The sequence below is a fragment of the Aplidium turbinatum genome, chromosome 16 (genome assembly GCF_918807975.1).
Source record: "Aplidium turbinatum chromosome 16, kaAplTurb1.1, whole genome shotgun sequence".
In the NCBI taxonomy this organism is placed as follows: domain Eukaryota; kingdom Metazoa; phylum Chordata; class Ascidiacea; order Aplousobranchia; family Polyclinidae; genus Aplidium; species Aplidium turbinatum.
The window spans coordinates 20,382,729-20,401,224 of record NC_137487.1 but is presented as its reverse complement, the minus strand read 5'-3'; the positions used below and the strand labels follow the sequence as shown (position 1 = coordinate 20,401,224).

At 37.2% G+C, this 18,496-nt stretch overlaps 1 protein-coding gene across 1 annotated transcript; it reads left to right on the top strand.

Annotated features, from left to right (window-relative positions):
• The first annotated feature begins 1,102 nt into the window (after positions 1-1,102).
• Positions 1,103-12,520, top strand: LOC145785650 (uncharacterized). Its single transcript, XM_082597333.1, has 4 exons — positions 1,103-1,275; positions 1,829-1,928; positions 8,057-8,123; positions 10,291-12,520. The coding sequence occupies exons 1-4, from the start codon at positions 1,136-1,138 to the stop codon at positions 11,139-11,141; spliced, it is 1,158 nt and encodes a 385-aa protein (XP_082453459.1). The 5' UTR covers positions 1,103-1,135; the 3' UTR covers positions 11,142-12,520.
• The last annotated feature ends 5,976 nt before the right edge of the window (positions 12,521-18,496 follow it).

The window sequence follows — 18,496 nt, the reverse complement described above, 5'->3', positions numbered from 1 at the left end:
TGCCTTGATAATTTGTTGACAAAAGATGAAAAACCCCAGGAAAAACCTAAAATGCGCACCCTCCCCACTTGTTTTGCTTTCAAGTACTGTAGTTTACCCAAATAAAATATTGTAAATATGTCATTCAGTTGCACAAGCATGTCGTCATGGATGGATATTATGTTTCTGCAAAAGCTTTCCTTCCAACAAATCGTGACGGTAAAAATGTAAGGTCGTGTCGTTTTAGTCAATGTTAAGTTAACGTTCAATATTCGTTAATGCGATAACTTAAAAGTTGCCGAATGAAGCAGAATTTGTCATTTAATTCATCTTGGGTCATGACTTGTAGTTTTAAAAGGACAAAGCCAGTTCTCTTTCGAAAAGTTCTCTATTGAAAGAAATTCTCCTTTCAAGCCTGTAACTCCATAGGCTATTGGATGCTTTGTGTGCGTTGTCATGGAGGTGATTGTGTTCTGAACGCCACTTTCTTTTCTTTACCGATGTTTGTCCTCGTCAACAATACAAGTTCCTTCTGTGCTGTATCAGGGATGGGAAAACCTGTTTCTCTAATCTTTTATAACTTTTCAATGAAAGATCATACATTCAGAGATTGTGAAATGGATGTACGGAATATAGCTATATAGAAGTGGCAATGTTAGTTTTTGACAACATAATGCATGAGAGGTGACAATAGAAGCGCTAAGAACAATATTTGGAAGTCACAATCAAGATGAACAAAGTTAAGAAATCAGCATTTTTAGTATCAATCTAAACAACTAACCACTTTGTACATCGATTCAACGTCTGCGGTCGTTGAATATTTTTTATATAAAATTTGTCAACCACCAAACAAGTTGCTAGGAGGCTACAGCAGCATTGAATGAAGCTACCAGGGCATGACTTGTCAACATCTGTGGCTTGATTCATTTCTTTTCTATCCCTTTTTATAACAAAACCAATCAAAATACAAAACTCTCTGCCACTAGGCCAGTGTTGATTGTCTGATTAATAAAATTAGAAAATGTTGATAGTGACTTTTTTATAAAAATTAATCCATCTGTTTTACAAGAAATAATTAAAGTTACTTTCAATGTTTTCTATCCTTTTCTTTGTAAGGAATTATTCCAGATTTGTTGCTACGCTAGAATAAGATAAAATGGCTTCCAGCGTTACTGAAGAATTCCAATGTGCGATATGCATTGAACCTCTGAAGAGACCCATTCGTATGCTTACGTGTGGGCATAGCTTTTGCCACAACTGTCTAGCTAGACTTTGTCAGAACAATCAGGATAAAAGGTAAGAAGGAAATAGCCTATATTCTATAAATTGGCACATTTTGCTTTCATCGCAATACACAAGAGCTTTATTTTATATTTTTTACTTTTAAAATTACCATCAATCACTCAGCAACTTGTGACAAGTAGCCTTTTGGTTCCCAACCTGTTTCAATCCATTCCTCCCTTTACTTATGTTGAAGCCTTTCATTCGTCCTTTACTATATGAAAGCGTTGCGTATCAGTGTTGAACGACAGTACAGTTGTATCTTTGTATGTACAGTTATAGTTAGGCTATATACTCAACATCAACAGTATAGTTAACCCTTGCAGGCGTCGTACCAGCAGGCTCTCACCACTAAGTTAAAACACGTATACCGAATACGTATACCAACTATTGTATACCGAATATGTATACCAACTATTGTATACCGAATATGTATACCAACTATTGTATACCGAAACACGTAGCCTACCCTTCTTGATAAAGAATTCTTCCTCTGTTAAGAACTATTGTTATAAATATGCAGAATATTTAAAGCACAAAACCTGCAATTTTATTTCCACGGTTGCAGATGTCCAACGTGTAGAAGTCCCATTGCGTTGCCTGGCAACGGAGTGAATGGAATTTCCAGAAACATCACTTTGGAAAACGTCATTGAGAGCTTGGGAAAGGTAAAGTTTGTATAAATCAGTCAGTCATTTATTTTTGTTTGGATGCAAAACTAAACGTACATAAAAGAAAAAAACGATAACACACAGGAATCTATAAATTTCTATAAAACAATTCAATTAATTTTCATTAAAATTTCTATTCTAGTTCTAATCGATAATTTAATAGATATTGCTATTATTTTAAATCTTAAATGCGTCTTCACCAGTGACATTGAGTAATCGCATCAGCTTTTAGCAGAAATGTAAAAAAATTTAACAACAACGCTCCAACAACATTCAACCTCAATAATCAATAAGCCATTTAGTTTTGTTCGGATGCAAAAACACAAGGACACAAAAGAGAAAACAATAACATACTGTATGCATCTGATAAGAGAGTGCGAAAGGCCGTAGCCTTGGAAAGGCGTAAGAGGTCGTCGAATCGGCCTATTAAAGATTTTAAACAATAAGATTTCTTTTGGTTTTGACCTGACAGTTTGCATGTGCAAAGTTGTAGACTGCATGTGCAAAGTTGTAGGACCGCACTAATAAAATTTTAGGTAGGTTGACTCTTATGCTAGAAAAGAACGCATTTCGTACCCAGTATCCAGCGTTCAGTGGCGTAGCTAGGGTGGGGGGCGGGGGGGGGGGGGGCGGACCGCTCCGGGCGGCACGTCTGGGGGGGCGGCACTTTCAGACAGGACGTTTTTTTTTTATAATGCAAAAGTACACGAAAAATAAAAGCAAACAGAATGGCAACGTTCAAAACACAGGGCCGGATTTAGCCTAAGCGCTGCCCTAGGCAGATACGAAAAGTGTCGCCCCCCCAAAAAAAATTTTCGATGGTGCGCTACGATTTATATTTTCAATTCCTTACAAAAAAGTTATTTGCACTGTTTATTTGAATACATCAATGAATGTCATTGTATAATGAACTAATTGTTTAAAATCGCTTGCGGCGGGCTTTTTCTCTTGCAAACAAATCAATAATTTCTTCAAAGTCTGTAGAAACAAGTAAAGATGAGTTAATCCTCAAAAATGTGAGATCATTCATGGTTTACATACTTTAAGCATCAAGGCAAGTACACAAAATAGCCTGCAACTTTTCCATCAACCTAACATTGACTAAAAACATTTTTTCTAGGCTCCTTTAAATTTACTAACAGTGAAACAAACCAAACAAAGATTAATAAAAATTGCACAGACAAACCCTAGTCCTCCATACTAAGCGAGACAGAAAAATAAAACAAGCGCTAAGCAGCACATATTGTTGAAAACCAACCAAACGTGAAGTACTCTAGGGGCGATGACTTGCCATACATGACTTGCCGCACTGTTTATAAATGTGTGTGATGTGATAACATATTTATTAATTCCTATATATCTGTTGTGAATTATTATATTCACGTACAGTATTATCATTTATCAATGTAATATATTCGTATATTTTGCCGCCCCCAATAATTTGCCGCCCTAGGCAACTGCCTACTCTGCCTACTGCTAAATCCGGCCCTGTCAAAACATCTTAAATATCTAAAAACGTTTCAAATTTTCATGAATTTTTCTGCCGTTATGTTTTTAATACGTTACAAAATTCCTACTAGCCGTTATTAAGCAGAGGCGGAAACATGCTCTTCAAATTTGGGTAGCCTTGTAAAAGGTTACAAATTGATTATTTTAATTCTGCAGCAGTGTTTGTGCTTTTGCATTCAGTATATTACTAAATTATAGTGGTCAGTGGCGTAGCCAAAGGGTGGGGAGGGTTAGGGGTTTCAACCCCCCTTTTGAGAAAAACTAAATGGAGAAAACTGAATCACTCTTTGAATTTTACGAAGCAGATCTGCCGTGTATAAACGCCCTTGCTATTATATCTGAACTGCGTATATGTGGTATCGATGTCTTTTCAATTCTTCCCGAACCAGTTTGCCAAAAAGTGCTGTAAGTGCATTGCCATTTTGCCCGCAGTCAACGTTTCCAAACATCAATATTTTACTCCGCATTCTGGTTACTCTTCCAGTTAGCCTACCACTTGCACCAATGAAAGATCTTTTTCTGCTCTTCGAAGACTTAAACTTATTTAAGAAATTCAACCTCTGAAAACCGATTAAATGGTTTGGCTTTGTTTAATCTGTATAGAAAATTGGTCCCAACTGTTGAGGATGTCTTAACAAGATGTGTGAAAAGGTTCGTCGACTTCCTTTTTCCCTTTAGTTTCATCAGTATCAATGATTTTTTGCATTCTTATTGCTTGTGTTGATGAATTTTTCATAGCTGTTAGCTGTAAGCATGATTCTACTAATTCGACATGTTAAAGCAATTCTGGTGCTTTATCTTTGAAAATGAGTAAGAACTTGTGTGTCATATTATGCTTTATAATTCGAATGACCTTTCATAATTCATATAGCAGGGTGTGACCGCTCTACAACTGTTCAGTATCCATGGTATCCAGCTAACTCGTGCAGTCGATAGAAACACCGCAATATCTACAGCTGTGAAAAATTGCACTAACCTTTTATAGCCTATACCCGATTCCAGTGATTCGTTATACAAAACTTGAATATATCAGAAATAAAGTAACTTCTTTGTCTCAAAGCTTTTTGTCTGACACTCATTAAGATGTATGACGTGTATGACGTTACATTTTTTAAACTTCGGGTTAACTTCAAAATATAAAAGTTAGTGACTTACCGGAGTAAGATCGTTTTTTGGATCAACTAAGGAGAAAATTGATAAATAATAAAACTGTAATAATCTCGCAAAAAAAAGCAATCAACCTATGTCTCTAAAAAAAAGTTTGCCTAATTTTAAATGAAACTGCATTAAAAGAGCTAGTTTTTCCAATACCAAACATTCAAATATCTCAGTCAGGAATTAGCAACAAGAAAACATAAAGACTTCAGCTTTATTTTCGAAAAATGCCGAAGAAAACATGATCTTATTCTTTTGCTATGCCACCGGACAGCACCATTTTACAGGAATATTTATACCCACATTTTTGTTGAAAATGCTCTCAGAATGCACCAAATTCAAAATAATTTTTCAAAAATTTCTGGGGGAGGCCCCCCAGACCCCCCGCCGATAAGTGGCGTCTTCGGCGAGTACACCGTTGGGCTTCGCCCGCCGGCCGTCAAAACCTCTCCCTTTCACAATTCCTGGCTACGCTACTGATAATGGTACGTTCGTCTGACTTTGCACCGCAAATTGAAAATAGCACGTTGCGTATTGCCATGCTGATAAAAAAACAACGCATTTCATTTTCACATGCTTTTTCTTGAAGGGGCGGCAAAATCTAAATCTGCCCCGGACGGCACATTCCCTAGCTACGCCACTGCCAGCGTTACATGTTGTTAATATTTATCTTAGAGTACCGCAGCAACAAAATTAGTCGAACAACGCTACTGCCATGCCAAGCTACTTTAACATAAAAAAGGAAATGTTTGACACATCGCAATACAGGCAACAATAGTGACCTGCAAACAAATCAGCGAAAAATAGGCTCCAATAACCGGAAAAAAGAAACCAGGCACCATGAAACAAACGCTTGTGGAAATCACTGAAAAAACGTTTCTATCGTAACTCATGAACAGTCGAGTCGGCTTCATAGCCGAGTGGTGAGAACACTGGAACGGCAATCGAAAAGGCGCCGGTTCGACACCGCTTAAGAGCATGCGGCTGTGTCTGTGGCAGGACACTTAAAGGCATGCCTGAAGGTGGACACGAAGGTTGGCTTCCTTGCCTTCCTGTCCACTTAATCTAAATCTTCAACCACCGGGTGTAAGCCTGGATACGACAAACAGTGTTCCCTCTAACAAAACAATGATTTGGTTTTTCATCTTTTTGTGAGAGTCTATAATACCGTCTTTCTTTGGTTATTATTGGTGTTCTTTCTTTTTGATAACCGCTATGTAGGCCTATGAGCTGCTATCCAACCTGTCTTCTTCCTAACTTTCGACTCAAGTTCCACATCTGTTGAGTGAAGATTGAATGTATATTGTTAATAAGAGACGGGTTGGATAGCAGTTCATACATAGCTGTTATCAGAAAGAAAGAACATCTTCAATTGTGATGTGGAATAGTCACTTCACACTCTTATTACGTCCGTCCGTTAGATTCACACATCGTAAAAAGAAAGACAAAACAAACACAAGTTAGAAAAAATAGAGAAAGAATGACGAGAGATTGTCGCTCAAGCGTGACAGTGCATCGCAATGATGACGTCACGATTGTGCGACAATCTATGTCATAATACGGAGACAGATAACTTGGCCATAATTTCGTGAACAATTAGACAACTGTCACTTGCGGTGCTTATCAGCATGGCAAGAATTGTTGATTGGCAACATTTTCCAGCAGCCTACTGAGATAAATATTTTCATAATACAACCAGAAAAAGTCTTTAAATTTATATGTATACTGTAATATTTTGCCAATTTATTATAAGTTGAGTTGGCACACCGACCTATTTTGCCAACAAAAACTTGCATAAGGGAACACTGTTTGTGAAACACAATAACGGTGAAACGCACACTAGTGTTTACATGACATTTACAAACGTAAAATAAGCAACCCTATCCTCACAGACAATTTCAAAAACATACGTTTTTATCAACAACTGGGACAGTGTGGCTGGACATCGCAATGGAATAGCTTTAAGCAACTCCCACCTAGAACTACCATCTGATTGGTCGGTCGGTGGAATCGTATGCAAAGCGAAAATATACTTCCCGAAAAGTATTTTTTGCCTTCATGCTCTTTAACTCCTCAAGAAAAGTATTTTTGGTTATACTTGTACGCTGATACCTTCCGCGGGCCGCACATGACAGCGTGGCGGGCCGCATGGAGCCCGCGAGCCGTCAGTTGGAGACCCCTGTTGTAGAGTAATTTAAGTACGATCTACAGTAATACCTTGTACAATTGTAAGACCTGAGACAATAAACTCCTGTTCTGGCTGTAAAGCAGAACCAGATGTGACAAAATGTTTAAACTTTGACTCACAAACTTGTGTTCAAAGAATAATTGCGTTTAATCTTAAATGACCGAAACCACTCGTCATCTACAGTTTCGAAGGATTCACTTTTGGTTCGAGATCTATTCGCTGAGATACGCTCAAAGTTTGAAGATCGATGAAAATTCCAACTTTTTTCTCAACATTACGTTGCCAAACACCTTTATTAATGGCAATCCAATAGATTTTTACTTTGCTTGCTTTTGGAGATTCGTGTTGAATTTTTGCCCTTGATCGCAATAACAATTGTGCCGACTTTACCGAAAGCCACCGTTTAATGGTTGATGTAGCCAGTCATTGCATTGTAAGGCTGGAGACCATAATACATACCTCGCAAAAAGTGTCAGTTTTCGACGTGGTTTGGTGACGTCAAACACAAACAAGACCAGGACTTTTACAATTTTGACTGCACAACTCTGTGTTTAAGAAAGGGGCGGATCCAATAAGTAACTTTGGGAAGAGAAGATGCGATTTCAACAAAACACAAAAATATATAACAACAGCAATTTAGTTTTTGTTGTATGAATAAAGTTACTTCTCTATGTTCTATGGTGGGCAATCGCCTTCCTTTCGAATCCGCAACTCTGTTCAAAAAACACTTCTGTGATTATTTTCAAATAAACAAAGACACATTTCCTCACCACTTGCATGGACAAGAGAGACCAGGAAGTATTTTGAACCCAAGTCCGGGATTTTGCAGAAACTCAAAAATATTATAAAGCGTCCAAAATGTAATGAAACGTTTTTCCATTGATTGCAATTTTTCCTTGAAAAAAGTTTTTATTTTGGAAAGCACTGGTTCTTTTATGCATGTTCAGCTCTTTCCACACATTTATTCATTTTTCGGTATGCTTAATTTTTTTTGTAAAGGGCATAGATATTTTCCTGGTTAGCCTGCCGAACACAATTCGTTGTCAGACATAGTTGTTCTTGTATGGTTTTTCAAATACATGTTTTATAAAGATTTAAATGAACAAAATGGATTCTCGCTAACCATCAGCACAATCTTTGCAGACGTTTGTTGCATATTTTGAGACTGAGAAAATTCTGCAATAATTGAATGAAAACGAATCCACTACCAAGATAATGTTTTGTATTTTGTTTTGAAGCTTGCAGATTAAAATACATTATTGTTTATGTTTAGGTGAAAGTCACTTCACGAACTGTTGAAAAAGAAGTTTTAACTCCTTCAAAAATCAAACAATTACAAGGTAAGCAACACGAACACTTTGTTATGAACCGTAGTTGTAAAATTTACTCTACTCTCACTTCAGTAGCCTACCCACTTCAGATAATGAAAAATCCCTCATAGAAAATGTATTATTGTATATTTACTGTAAATTGCACATACTCATTACTCAGCACAGGCTCTGCATACTTCTGAAACTGAAGTTAGTGAAGGTGCCGCACATCCATTCAGTTTTGTAAAGATTTCTTTGACTAAATCAAATATAACTAACGATGTTTATTGAAGTCAATACCAAGAGCGATGAAAATGTTCAGATTTTTGTTGACACCTCGGCTGTCTTGCTTTATTTCGAAAGAGTTTGACAAACGTCACAGTATGTTGTTTTGTTGCACGTGCAGGTGACTTTAGAATGGAAATTATTTGTAGAATACTCGATAAGAATTGGTGTTCAAGCTGCATTTTGATACCAAAAAGCATTGTGTTCTCAATAGCCTACCACTACTAGGGCTGGATGAAAATCAGTTTGCTATTGTGTCATCTTTTCAAAACTAATAAATCTAAGCATTTTTGACGGTAGTAGAGAGATAGACCGACAAATCAATTTGATGAGACATTTTTTTCAGATTGAGTAAATGTTAAGTGGACCTCTCCAAATCCAGCTAAAACAACGCCACATAGGCCACATAGGCTACATAGGCTACTTTCCCCTTTGTCTTATTTTAGGACGCTATTGTTTCTGCCATCGCTGTTGTGATAACGAAATATCGGTAAAACATAAATGGCATAAAAATTAAACCGGAAGTTTTGCAAATTATGAAAAACTCATTAGATTTGATATCGTCAAAAACAAGCCAGCTCACCCATCACATTATCAATGAATAAAAACTTTCTCAACACGCATTTTCAGCGTTAGAGCCAAAAAATCATAAATCAGAAGATCATAAATCTATTTACACTGTGTCACAAGGAAAGCAACTTTGAAGACCACTATAGTGTATGTATATAGTCTACTACATATCACAAACATATTTGTGACGGGCACAATACGGGGCACGACATTCGAGAACTTTTAACCACTTGTTTTCATTTTCTGGAGTTCTGGCAGTCAGGGCCTCTGAGAGAAATTTTCACTAGGGGTACGAAGAGTCATTCCGGGCCCCCTCTCACTCCGGGCCTCCTTTTCATGGGCAAAACGCGTGATGTTTGCTGAGGTATATTGCACACCATACAACATTTTACTGCAGAATTGGACATCTGTGCGCAATAATAGTATCAGGCTGCAATAAAACTATTATTTTGTGATGTGCATATCATGTGATCTGTCCCTCGCCAATTTGTGTATCCTGCATTGAATTCGTGTGTCAGTTGTTGATGATGCTGTTGGGAAGTGTCGCTTGTACAATGTAGCCTACATCTTTAATGTAAAATTTTCAAATTTATTCATTTATTTCTCTTCAACTTCATTTATTTAATCAGATTAATCATCTGACCAATAACCTTTCATCATTAACTTTGGCATTCACCACATGCCTAGAAGAGGTGAATGAAATCACTTTTTTTTTACTCTGGCTGCGCTCCTGCTACAAAAGTATTTACTCTGGCCCCTGCTCCGAAATTCATTTTGAAGTGAAATTAGAGTGAAACTACCTTTTTCAAGGAGTTTTCAAAAAACACTAAAGCCCAAAAATGCCCGGGCTTTTAAAAAAAACCTAGCGGGTTGGGCGTTAATTTTTAAAAAATTGAGGTTTTTCTCAACCCTGCTTTTGCTACAATATGCCCCTCCCTCCCCCAAACAGGAGAATAACCAACTTTTATGATTTAGTTTAGGGTGTTTTCAACAAAAAATTTTGCACGTAAAGCATTAGGCTAAATCACCACTTTGGGCTCAAAATTTACGCTCAATGCATTCAATCACCGAGATTGACAGAATGAAGTGCCTGGTTGTTGAAGTGTGGTTGTTTGTGAATTATTTCAGCCACTAAGTGACGCTTAGTGTCAGATAAATGTTTGCTAAATGAGCTCAAAACTTCGATGCTCCAGCAACCATGAAGTGATTTATCAATCAGAAATCGACTTGTTTTCTATTTAATCTCAGTAACTCCAAATTTCAAATTTATTACAAAGTTGGTTACCATTTAAATGCACAAATCGCATCTCTAATTGTTTCTGTCAATTTATTTATTTAACAGATTCAGCAGCGTCCTATCAGCAACAAAACAACTTTCAAAAAGCGGTGGAAACCCTGCAAATAATCATCGACCATGTCGAAGGTTGGGACAAGTTACAACCAAGCATCGATCAAGCGGAATGTTTTTTGAGTTTGAAAAACATTCCAGAAGCAGAAGTTGTTTGTGTTTCGATTGCATCCATTGTTGATACAAATCAATCGTCACGCTTGACCGATCAATCACGTGACGTTTATGATGAGAATATTAGGAAGTTAGTTTTGAAATTTGTGAACGTGAAAGAATGCGATTGCGCAATCTCATTGGCTCGTTGTAGATTTCAATTTGTTAAGAATCACTATGACGGGAAAAGCAGGTTAAATAAGCTTCAAAATGTTGGTTGGTTGATGACGCAAATATCCAAAGAATTATCAAAACAAAACAAACAAGAACAAATTAAACAACAATATTCATTTATGGATGAAATTTTAAACTTTATGCAAAATATAAATAATGTTGATCTCAAAATTAAATGTAAACAAATTAGTTCGTTTTTGCAACGCTTTGGTTTCTGCTGCAACGAAGCAGCTGATCGGTACAAAGCAATCGCAAGATTCGAATCTGCAATCACATTAATGAAAACAGCATTCAATGTTGAAGCAAGTCGGTATCTTATATTTGGAGATTGCCACCACAATATGGGAATTGCGCTTGAAAACACCAACCAACTATTTGAAGCGAAAGCCGCCTTCACAAAAACGATTGAAATCTACAACACAGCTAGTGATTCTGCGAGTGACGAAAATAAATCGTCGAATATTTCTACATCTAAGAAAAATTTGGAAAGAGTTGAAAGAAAAATTTCACAAAAATAATTTTATTTTAGGATTGCAATTGGGAAACAATTTTTATTAAAATAATTCTCAATAAAAGTTTTTCTCAATAAATTCATGGACTTGATCGGTTGCTAATGAATTGATTTTCGTGACTTGTGACGTAATAAAATATTTTTAATGTGTATGGTTCACAAATAACATTTATTGCGTCATATTTGACTAAGAACACACGTTTATAAAATTATTTCAGAAATAATTGAACTTATTTTGTTAATAGCTCGGCAAGAAAACAATAGTCCAGTGTTGATTTTTCCGGAATATTTAAAACGAAAAAATGAAGCAAGAAGTACAAATGAAAATTAAAACAAAAGCTTGTTACGCTGTAGGCTGGGGACTCCCCAATATTCTACAAAGTAATAATGCGACAAAACATGTTGGGAGTCGATAAATTAAATGCGGGCAGAACTCGAGTGGCAAAAAATTAATTACCCACTTAACGAGTTAACTCGAGATAAGAACCAAAAATATACAAAAAATGCCAATAAATATCCAGTTTTGTTGTTATGTTGTTTACTGTGTGTATTGCTGAACATTGTCTTGTTTTGTATTTTTTCACTTATCTAAATTGTTAAAAATGAAAAATTCACTTGCATTTTTTGCTCTTTCTTCTTCTATTTTTTTAAAATTCTATTAAGGTGTTGCGACTGTGCCATATTTTAAACTGATTGTTCTGCTTTGGTATCATGCACGTTATAATGTCCGCGTTTTGTCGCTTCTACCCTTTTCTAGACCTCTGCTATGTTTAGCATATATTGTTTTTTCGTTGTGATGGTCAGAAATAAAAACAAACTGAACTGAAATGATGTGCTACAGACTGAAATGTTTTCTTTGTGCCTGCTACAAGTGTTGCTATGCTGGTTTTTTATGGTTTGTTAAAAAAAAAACGAATTACAAAGTTATTAGTCACCGTAGTTATTCTGATGTATATAACATATACTGGTTTGGTTTTTGGATTTTTATCTTCGGACTGACAAAGCCTTGATTGGTTATTCCTGGTAGTTTCGCATATTCGTTGAAGCTCTTGACTCAGGGCCGGTTACCGAGATTGACAGAGTGAAGTTTTCCGATTGTTGAAATATTATTGCCGGGAAAGTATTCCATTCACTAGGTGCCGCTGAATGGAGAGCAGTCCTGAAATGCGTTGCTCAAGCGCACACCCAGAGAGTTGAAGCAGAGCCGCGTGATCTTGAGCCGGGCGCGTATCCACTGAGCTAACGAGGCGGAAAACTCAAAATTTGTTGCCCAGTGTTATACAACCTAAGTTATGTTTTATAAATTTGATCTGTTTTTAATGTTTGATCTGCAAAAAATGTTCCATTATTTATTTGCGTTTATCTTTTCGTAAATAAATATTACAAGAAAACTTGATCATTTCACTTAAATCTTGGCCAGTTTTAAGTTCAAGTTCTCAACCATCGCACTAATATATTCAGTGCAGACAAAAGATGAACAATCAATTATGGATTTTATTTTTCTAATGAGTGAAAAGTTCTTTAGCTATTTGCAGAGGTGGACATCCTCTACTTTGATAGAAGCGCGATATGGCTACCACTACTATGACCAAAAGTAGCGCGCTTCTGCTACTTGCACCATTCCAATTCCCACCTCTTGTTTTATTAGGCTCATTTTAACTATATTGCACATCACAAAAATTAAAATTCATACATAATTCCTATCGGCACAAGTGGGTACTAGTAGTACCACAATGCTACGGGTTGGATCTGGACATCTGCAACATTTTAACTTGATTATGACCTCATCAATGATGTCATCATCCGTACATCCGGAACACTTACCGTCCCACTTCGCTCTTTTTGGGCATTTGTGGCAGATGCGCAGATGTGCCTCTCGCTCAGACTTATGCCTTGTGTTTTATTAGAACGAGAAAGTAAAACACTCCATTGGTGGATTTAATGCATTGAAGGTTCCCACAATTGTTAGGTTGCATGGAACAATGAAAAGTGACGCCAGCTAGAACTTCCAGTTGTTTACTACGAAATTTAAAATGAGTGCAAACAAATAGTTGGAATAATCTTAGCACATATTCATCATGGAAAAGATAGATCAGGTCAAAAGTAGATCAAAAAGTGTAGTAAAGAATAAATCAAAAGTAAACAAAGGTAAAACATAGATCAAAAATAGATCTGTTCTATTAGACCCACAACACCTTCCCAGCTGTTCTTTAGATCGAGGAAGTAAAGGGCTCCATTATAGTGGATTCAATGCATGGAGTGTTCTGAATCACAACATGGAACAATGAAAAATGAAGCTAGCTGGAACCTCCAATTGTTTTCCAAAGTTTGGAAAAATGTTCTGCATTCATCGTTTGGCGTGTGACAATCAAATTAGCTTCCATAATATTAAGCATTTCAATGAAAGGAAATTGGAAATTTAAAAACAATCTCTGGTGTTACTCCGCTTGTTCCAGTTTGTTTTTTGCAGCGCAAGTCGGTCTCTTTTCATTCAAAAACAAAGTAAAACTTTGAGGAATTGTTTGATGCTTGCTGGAACCAACGTTGTTTATGTTCAAATTTTCACAGTAATTTCTTAAACATTTCTTGCATTAGCTCTACTTGTTCGATAAAGTTCCCATGCAGTGGCCTAATGTTGATATTGTTGGCAAGCCAAAAAGCAATCTACAGACTCTACACCTCTGCTTGGGTAATAGGCTATCTTAAAAACCAAACCTGTGAAATTGAGCATATTACAGTGAAAGTAGATGGTAATTTGAGGCAATCTTAGCACATAGCCATCATGAACCTATGAGATGTGGTTTTGATAAAGCTTTGTTGTATGGTTGTAGGTTAGATGGAAGATCTGAGATAGAAATTTGAGAAGAAAAGGAGTCGCCTCAATGTAAAGGTTTGCCTGTCAACATCAAAATGACAAAGATTGTAATGAGTGGAACGGAAGGGGAATTCACAATGAGCCAAACCGACCCTTGTGGTATCTGTGGATGAAGAGTGATGGCAAATTCTGTTATGTGCACGAAATGCAGGAAGTGAGTCCATGCAAAATGTGCAAAGATGAAGAGTGTGACATGCACATGCGGAGATTGTTTTGAATGTAAAAGATGCACGAAGATTGAAGAAAGAATGGTTGGTCCTGTTGAAATGCTGAATGACGAAGTTGAATCCCTTTTGCTATCTAGGAGATAGATTGAATGCCAGTGGTGGTTGTGAAGCGGCAGTGACTGTAAGAAAAAGGTTTAGTTGGGTGAAATTCGGCGGTGGAAAATACTAGTTGTGTGAAATCTGCAATGCTGTACGGAAGTGAGACATGGTGATCATGGGAAAGAGAATTTTTAAGAAGAACTGAGAGAGCGATGGGAAGGGCAATGTGTGGTGTGAAGCTGATGGACAAAAGGAATACCGAAAAACTTATGAACTTGCTTGGGTTGAATAAGAATGTTGATAAGTTGGCGAAGGCGAATGGAGTGAGGTGGTATGGGCATGTTTTGAGAAGTAATAAAGATGATGTTTGGAGAAGAGCGCTGGAGTTGCTAGTGGAGGGTCGGAGAAAACAAGAAAGACCCAAGAAAACGTGGAAAAGGCGAGTTGAGGAGGAAAGCAGCAAGGTGGGCTTGACAAGAAAGTACATAGTACGCGTTAGACAGATCGATGTGGAGGCAAGGTGTGAAAGCGATTGCGACACTTGGAGGTGAATCCGGCCACTCTCGGTAACGGGGACATCACCAGATTAAAACTGAACTACTACTTTAAAGATAAAAAAGGAAGAGAAAATTCGGACGTCGGTGCAACACCATGCCCTTATTATTTATAAGGAAAGAAATAAGTTGATTAACTTTCAGTGAATTTGATGAGAAGATTTTTTTGGGGCAATATTTTGGGCAACATTACACAATGTTAATTTTGTTTGATTTTATTTGTCAAGGTTAAAAGTCGATGCTTACAGTTGCAAAGAGTTGACAAAGTAATTTTCCTCTTGTCCCAATCCAATCTGCTTCTTTATTCTTTTCATAATGTCTCAAAAACGTTTTCAAGCTTTTTTGGAAGAGAACTTTGATTTGCCTGAAGATGTTGCTGATAATTTATGGAGTGGTAAAATTGTAGATTTACAGTACTTTTATAAATTGTGTTTGTTTGTGTGTGTGTGTGCTTGCGTATGTGTGTGTGTGTGTGTGTCGTATCAAGGCTTACGCGCGGTAGTTGAAGATTTTGATTAAGTAAATGAGAAGGCAAGGAAGCCAATGTTCCCTTTCAGGTGTCTTTATGTGTCTTGCCAGACACAGCCGCATGGTCTTGAACGGTGTCGAACCGGCGCCCATTCGACTGCCGTACCAGGGCTCTCACGATTTAGCTATGCAGAAGACACTTTTATAAGCTGATTAATATAAGCAGTTTATGGTTGATCAGTGGCACAATTTTATGCTTGCGTCACCAAGGAAAAAATATTGGTGATAACCCCCCACTCTGGTCACATGTTTGGTATTAAAAGGCCCGTTTACTATCTACATTGCCGCCACAGTCTAGTGGAGTAAGGTTTTTGCGTTCTGGGACACTGACGTTTTTGTAACTCGGTGAGAAGTGTGAGCCATTAAGCATGATGCTTTACCGAAAATTTTGATTTTGATACAATCGATTTGTTGTGTTTTAATACTTCACTTTGTTTTTTGTTTTTTTTTTCTTTCGCGCAACTCTCACTTTTTTTCTTTCGCGCAACTTTCACTTTGGAAGCAGTGCCCTTCACCTCCCTTCGCTTAGCCACTCCACTGACTGGGTCAAAAAAGGCCTCCTTTGCTCTCCAATTTGTGGGCCAACAAAAGTTTTTTTTTGTGTTATCATCACCAAGGTAAAGAAGAGTTAATAGAGCCAACTCCTTGTAGTCTCCTCTGCTAACTGGGTGTTCAAGAAGTCTGTTACATATTTCAACAATTTCTTCTCTTTTTTCAGCTAACTCATGTGAAATATCAAAAAATTCAAAGTTTTTGTCTGCTACTGGAATGGCAGAGAAACATTTCTTAAACCTTTGGAAAATAGTAATTTCAGGACTCTTTGATTGTTCAATTTGTAAAGTGTCTCAAACATGGGTCAACACAATCTCACCAATATGGTGACGACATGCAAACCAAAGCAAAGGTTTTGAAATAATCTTTTGCAAAGCCACACATGCAGCTGTTTTAGCTCCAGTGTTAGAGCTAGTGGTGTCAAACACCATTCCAGACAAGCTGCTTTTACAGTCCCATACCTTTATGAGCTCATTGGATGCTTTTGCAATGAGCTCACTTACGGGGTCAGAAGATTTGTGTGTGATAGCTGGTACCCCTAGCAACTTCGTACCTCCAACCCCTGACAAAAGGATTGGCAGTCTTTCTACTTTTTCATTCCCTTCTAATGTATCCATAAGCTTACCATCCCAATGGATGTTGGCAACTGATGGAGGTGTCCAATTTCCTGCAATCCTTTCAAAGATTGTTTGAACTGCTTCAATCCGATATCTCTCAGTGGTAGTGTAATTTAAGTTTACTTTTGACATATCACCATCTGCTGTATCGATAACTGCATGCAACACAGCAGAAGCAGCAGAAGAAAATTGTTGAAACTTTGCATCTTTGTGAAATTTGTTGTATTTTGTTATATCCCGTGGTGGCTAACTGTTCCTGAACCATCAACTGCTCCAAAAAATGACCAACTGTTCATTCACTCCTTCCTTAATTATCATGCAATTGATGGTGCCATTGCGGGTGTAGCTCTGAAAAGTTTTGGAAAACATATGTGGTATCTGACAGAAGAGCTTGTACCGTTGGATTTTTTCAGTCAGAGTGTGAAAACCTCAACCAAAAAACTGATGGCACAAAAAATGATCTCAGTTAAAAATGACGGTGTGTGCACAAAAAGTTTTGGCTCTAGATTTGGAAAACCTTGTTTCCCTGAACTTCCAGCAAACACATCTAGGGATATCCAGGACTATATTGGAGAAGACTCTTGGTCATTTTTTAAAATCTTGAAAATTGACCCAGCATTTTTAAGTGAACCTATCAAAAGCTGGGATGACAATGAGACTTACAAAATTGCAAAAACAATTGTGAATAACATCAGTGCACGGTTAATGACACAACAGAGCGAGGAGTCAAACTGGTCCAGGATTTTCATGGGATTGCTCTCAAGGAAGAACGATACCAAAACATTTTACAAGTAGTAGAGAATTCCCGAAAAAACTACTAAACCAAAGAAATAGGAAAACAGACTCAGCGTCATGGTATCTGACAATCTAATTGCGAGTTTACTGTTTCATTACCTGTGTGACCTTTATGATGTGAAATTCGTGTAAGGTTATTGCTGTACAATATCTATCACAATTACAATAGATGTTGCACTGTTCTTTCTTTGTTTTGTTTTCAATGATATACATCTCAATGAGTTGTATTTGTTGAAACTTTGCATATTTGAAGTCAAGTCCAAGCGGTTACGTTAGCTTAAACTTATGAAAAACAGGTTTTCTGCCACCTAGTGGTTAGAATCTTTAAAACTAGCAGCAAAAATGAACTCACCACCCTTGAAAATGGGGAGTTAGACACCAGTTTTGCTTCAATTGGATGAACATTTAAGGAGATAATCGTTGTTATGTTTTGGCCACTAGAGGCAGTATTGCGCTAGGGGAGATTACAAAACTGCCCATATTTCTGCTTCCCATTGGCCAATTCAGATAAAAATTTTTTTAAATTATGCAGAATGAAGAGGGGTATGTTTCCAAAGTAAATATGCAGTTGCATCTTGTAAGCAGCTCCATCTAGTGGCGATAATGTGAAGAAAATGTCGTTAGTCCCCTTAGAAAATGGCCGGGTGGGGGGGGTTAAAATTTGTCCAATCAAACTGAAACTTTGCAAAAGTTGTTTTCTAAGATAACCTCATAAGCAAAAAAAAGTTCAGGCTTTTTGCTAAAGGTCGGGGGGCAAATAGTGCGCCCTAACGGATATAGCGATATTGACAGGTATCATCTCGGAAAATGCTTAATATAACAAAAACGGTCAAGCTAGTGCAAGTAAGAGGTTTATTTTTGAAATCTACACAAAATTTCAGTCTAGAAACACTTGTCAAACCTTACTGACCCTGACAGTCAAATAAATCGACCTGGCCCCCCGGTCTATTTCGTTAAAACAACAAAAGGCTGTCATCAAAACGCATCAATTTTGACGCAACAAACGCAACAAAAATTAAAAACAAGAAAAAGACGTTTAACAGCGTTTAACTAAAAAGTGTTGAACTAAAAAATAAGATACTGGGATGAATGCAAAATACTTTAACATAACAAGATAAATCTAATAAAATTGGCGTTTTGGAAATTTCTTCCAAAATGCAAGTCCTCTAAAACGT

What these genes read in the sequence shown, in the direction of transcription:
- LOC145785650 (XM_082597333.1), top strand. Translation starts at nt 1,136, where the DNA reads ATGGCTTCCAGCGTTACTGAAGAATTCCAATGTGCGATATGCATTGAA. An exon ending in CAGAACAATCAGGATAAAAG is followed by an intron (nt 1,276 to 1,828) that starts GTAAGAAGGAAA and finishes CCACGGTTGCAG; the next exon opens with ATGTCCAACGTGTAGAAGTC. An exon ending in AAAAATCAAACAATTACAAG is followed by an intron (nt 8,124 to 10,290) that starts GTAAGCAACACG and finishes TTTATTTAACAG; the next exon opens with ATTCAGCAGCGTCCTATCAG.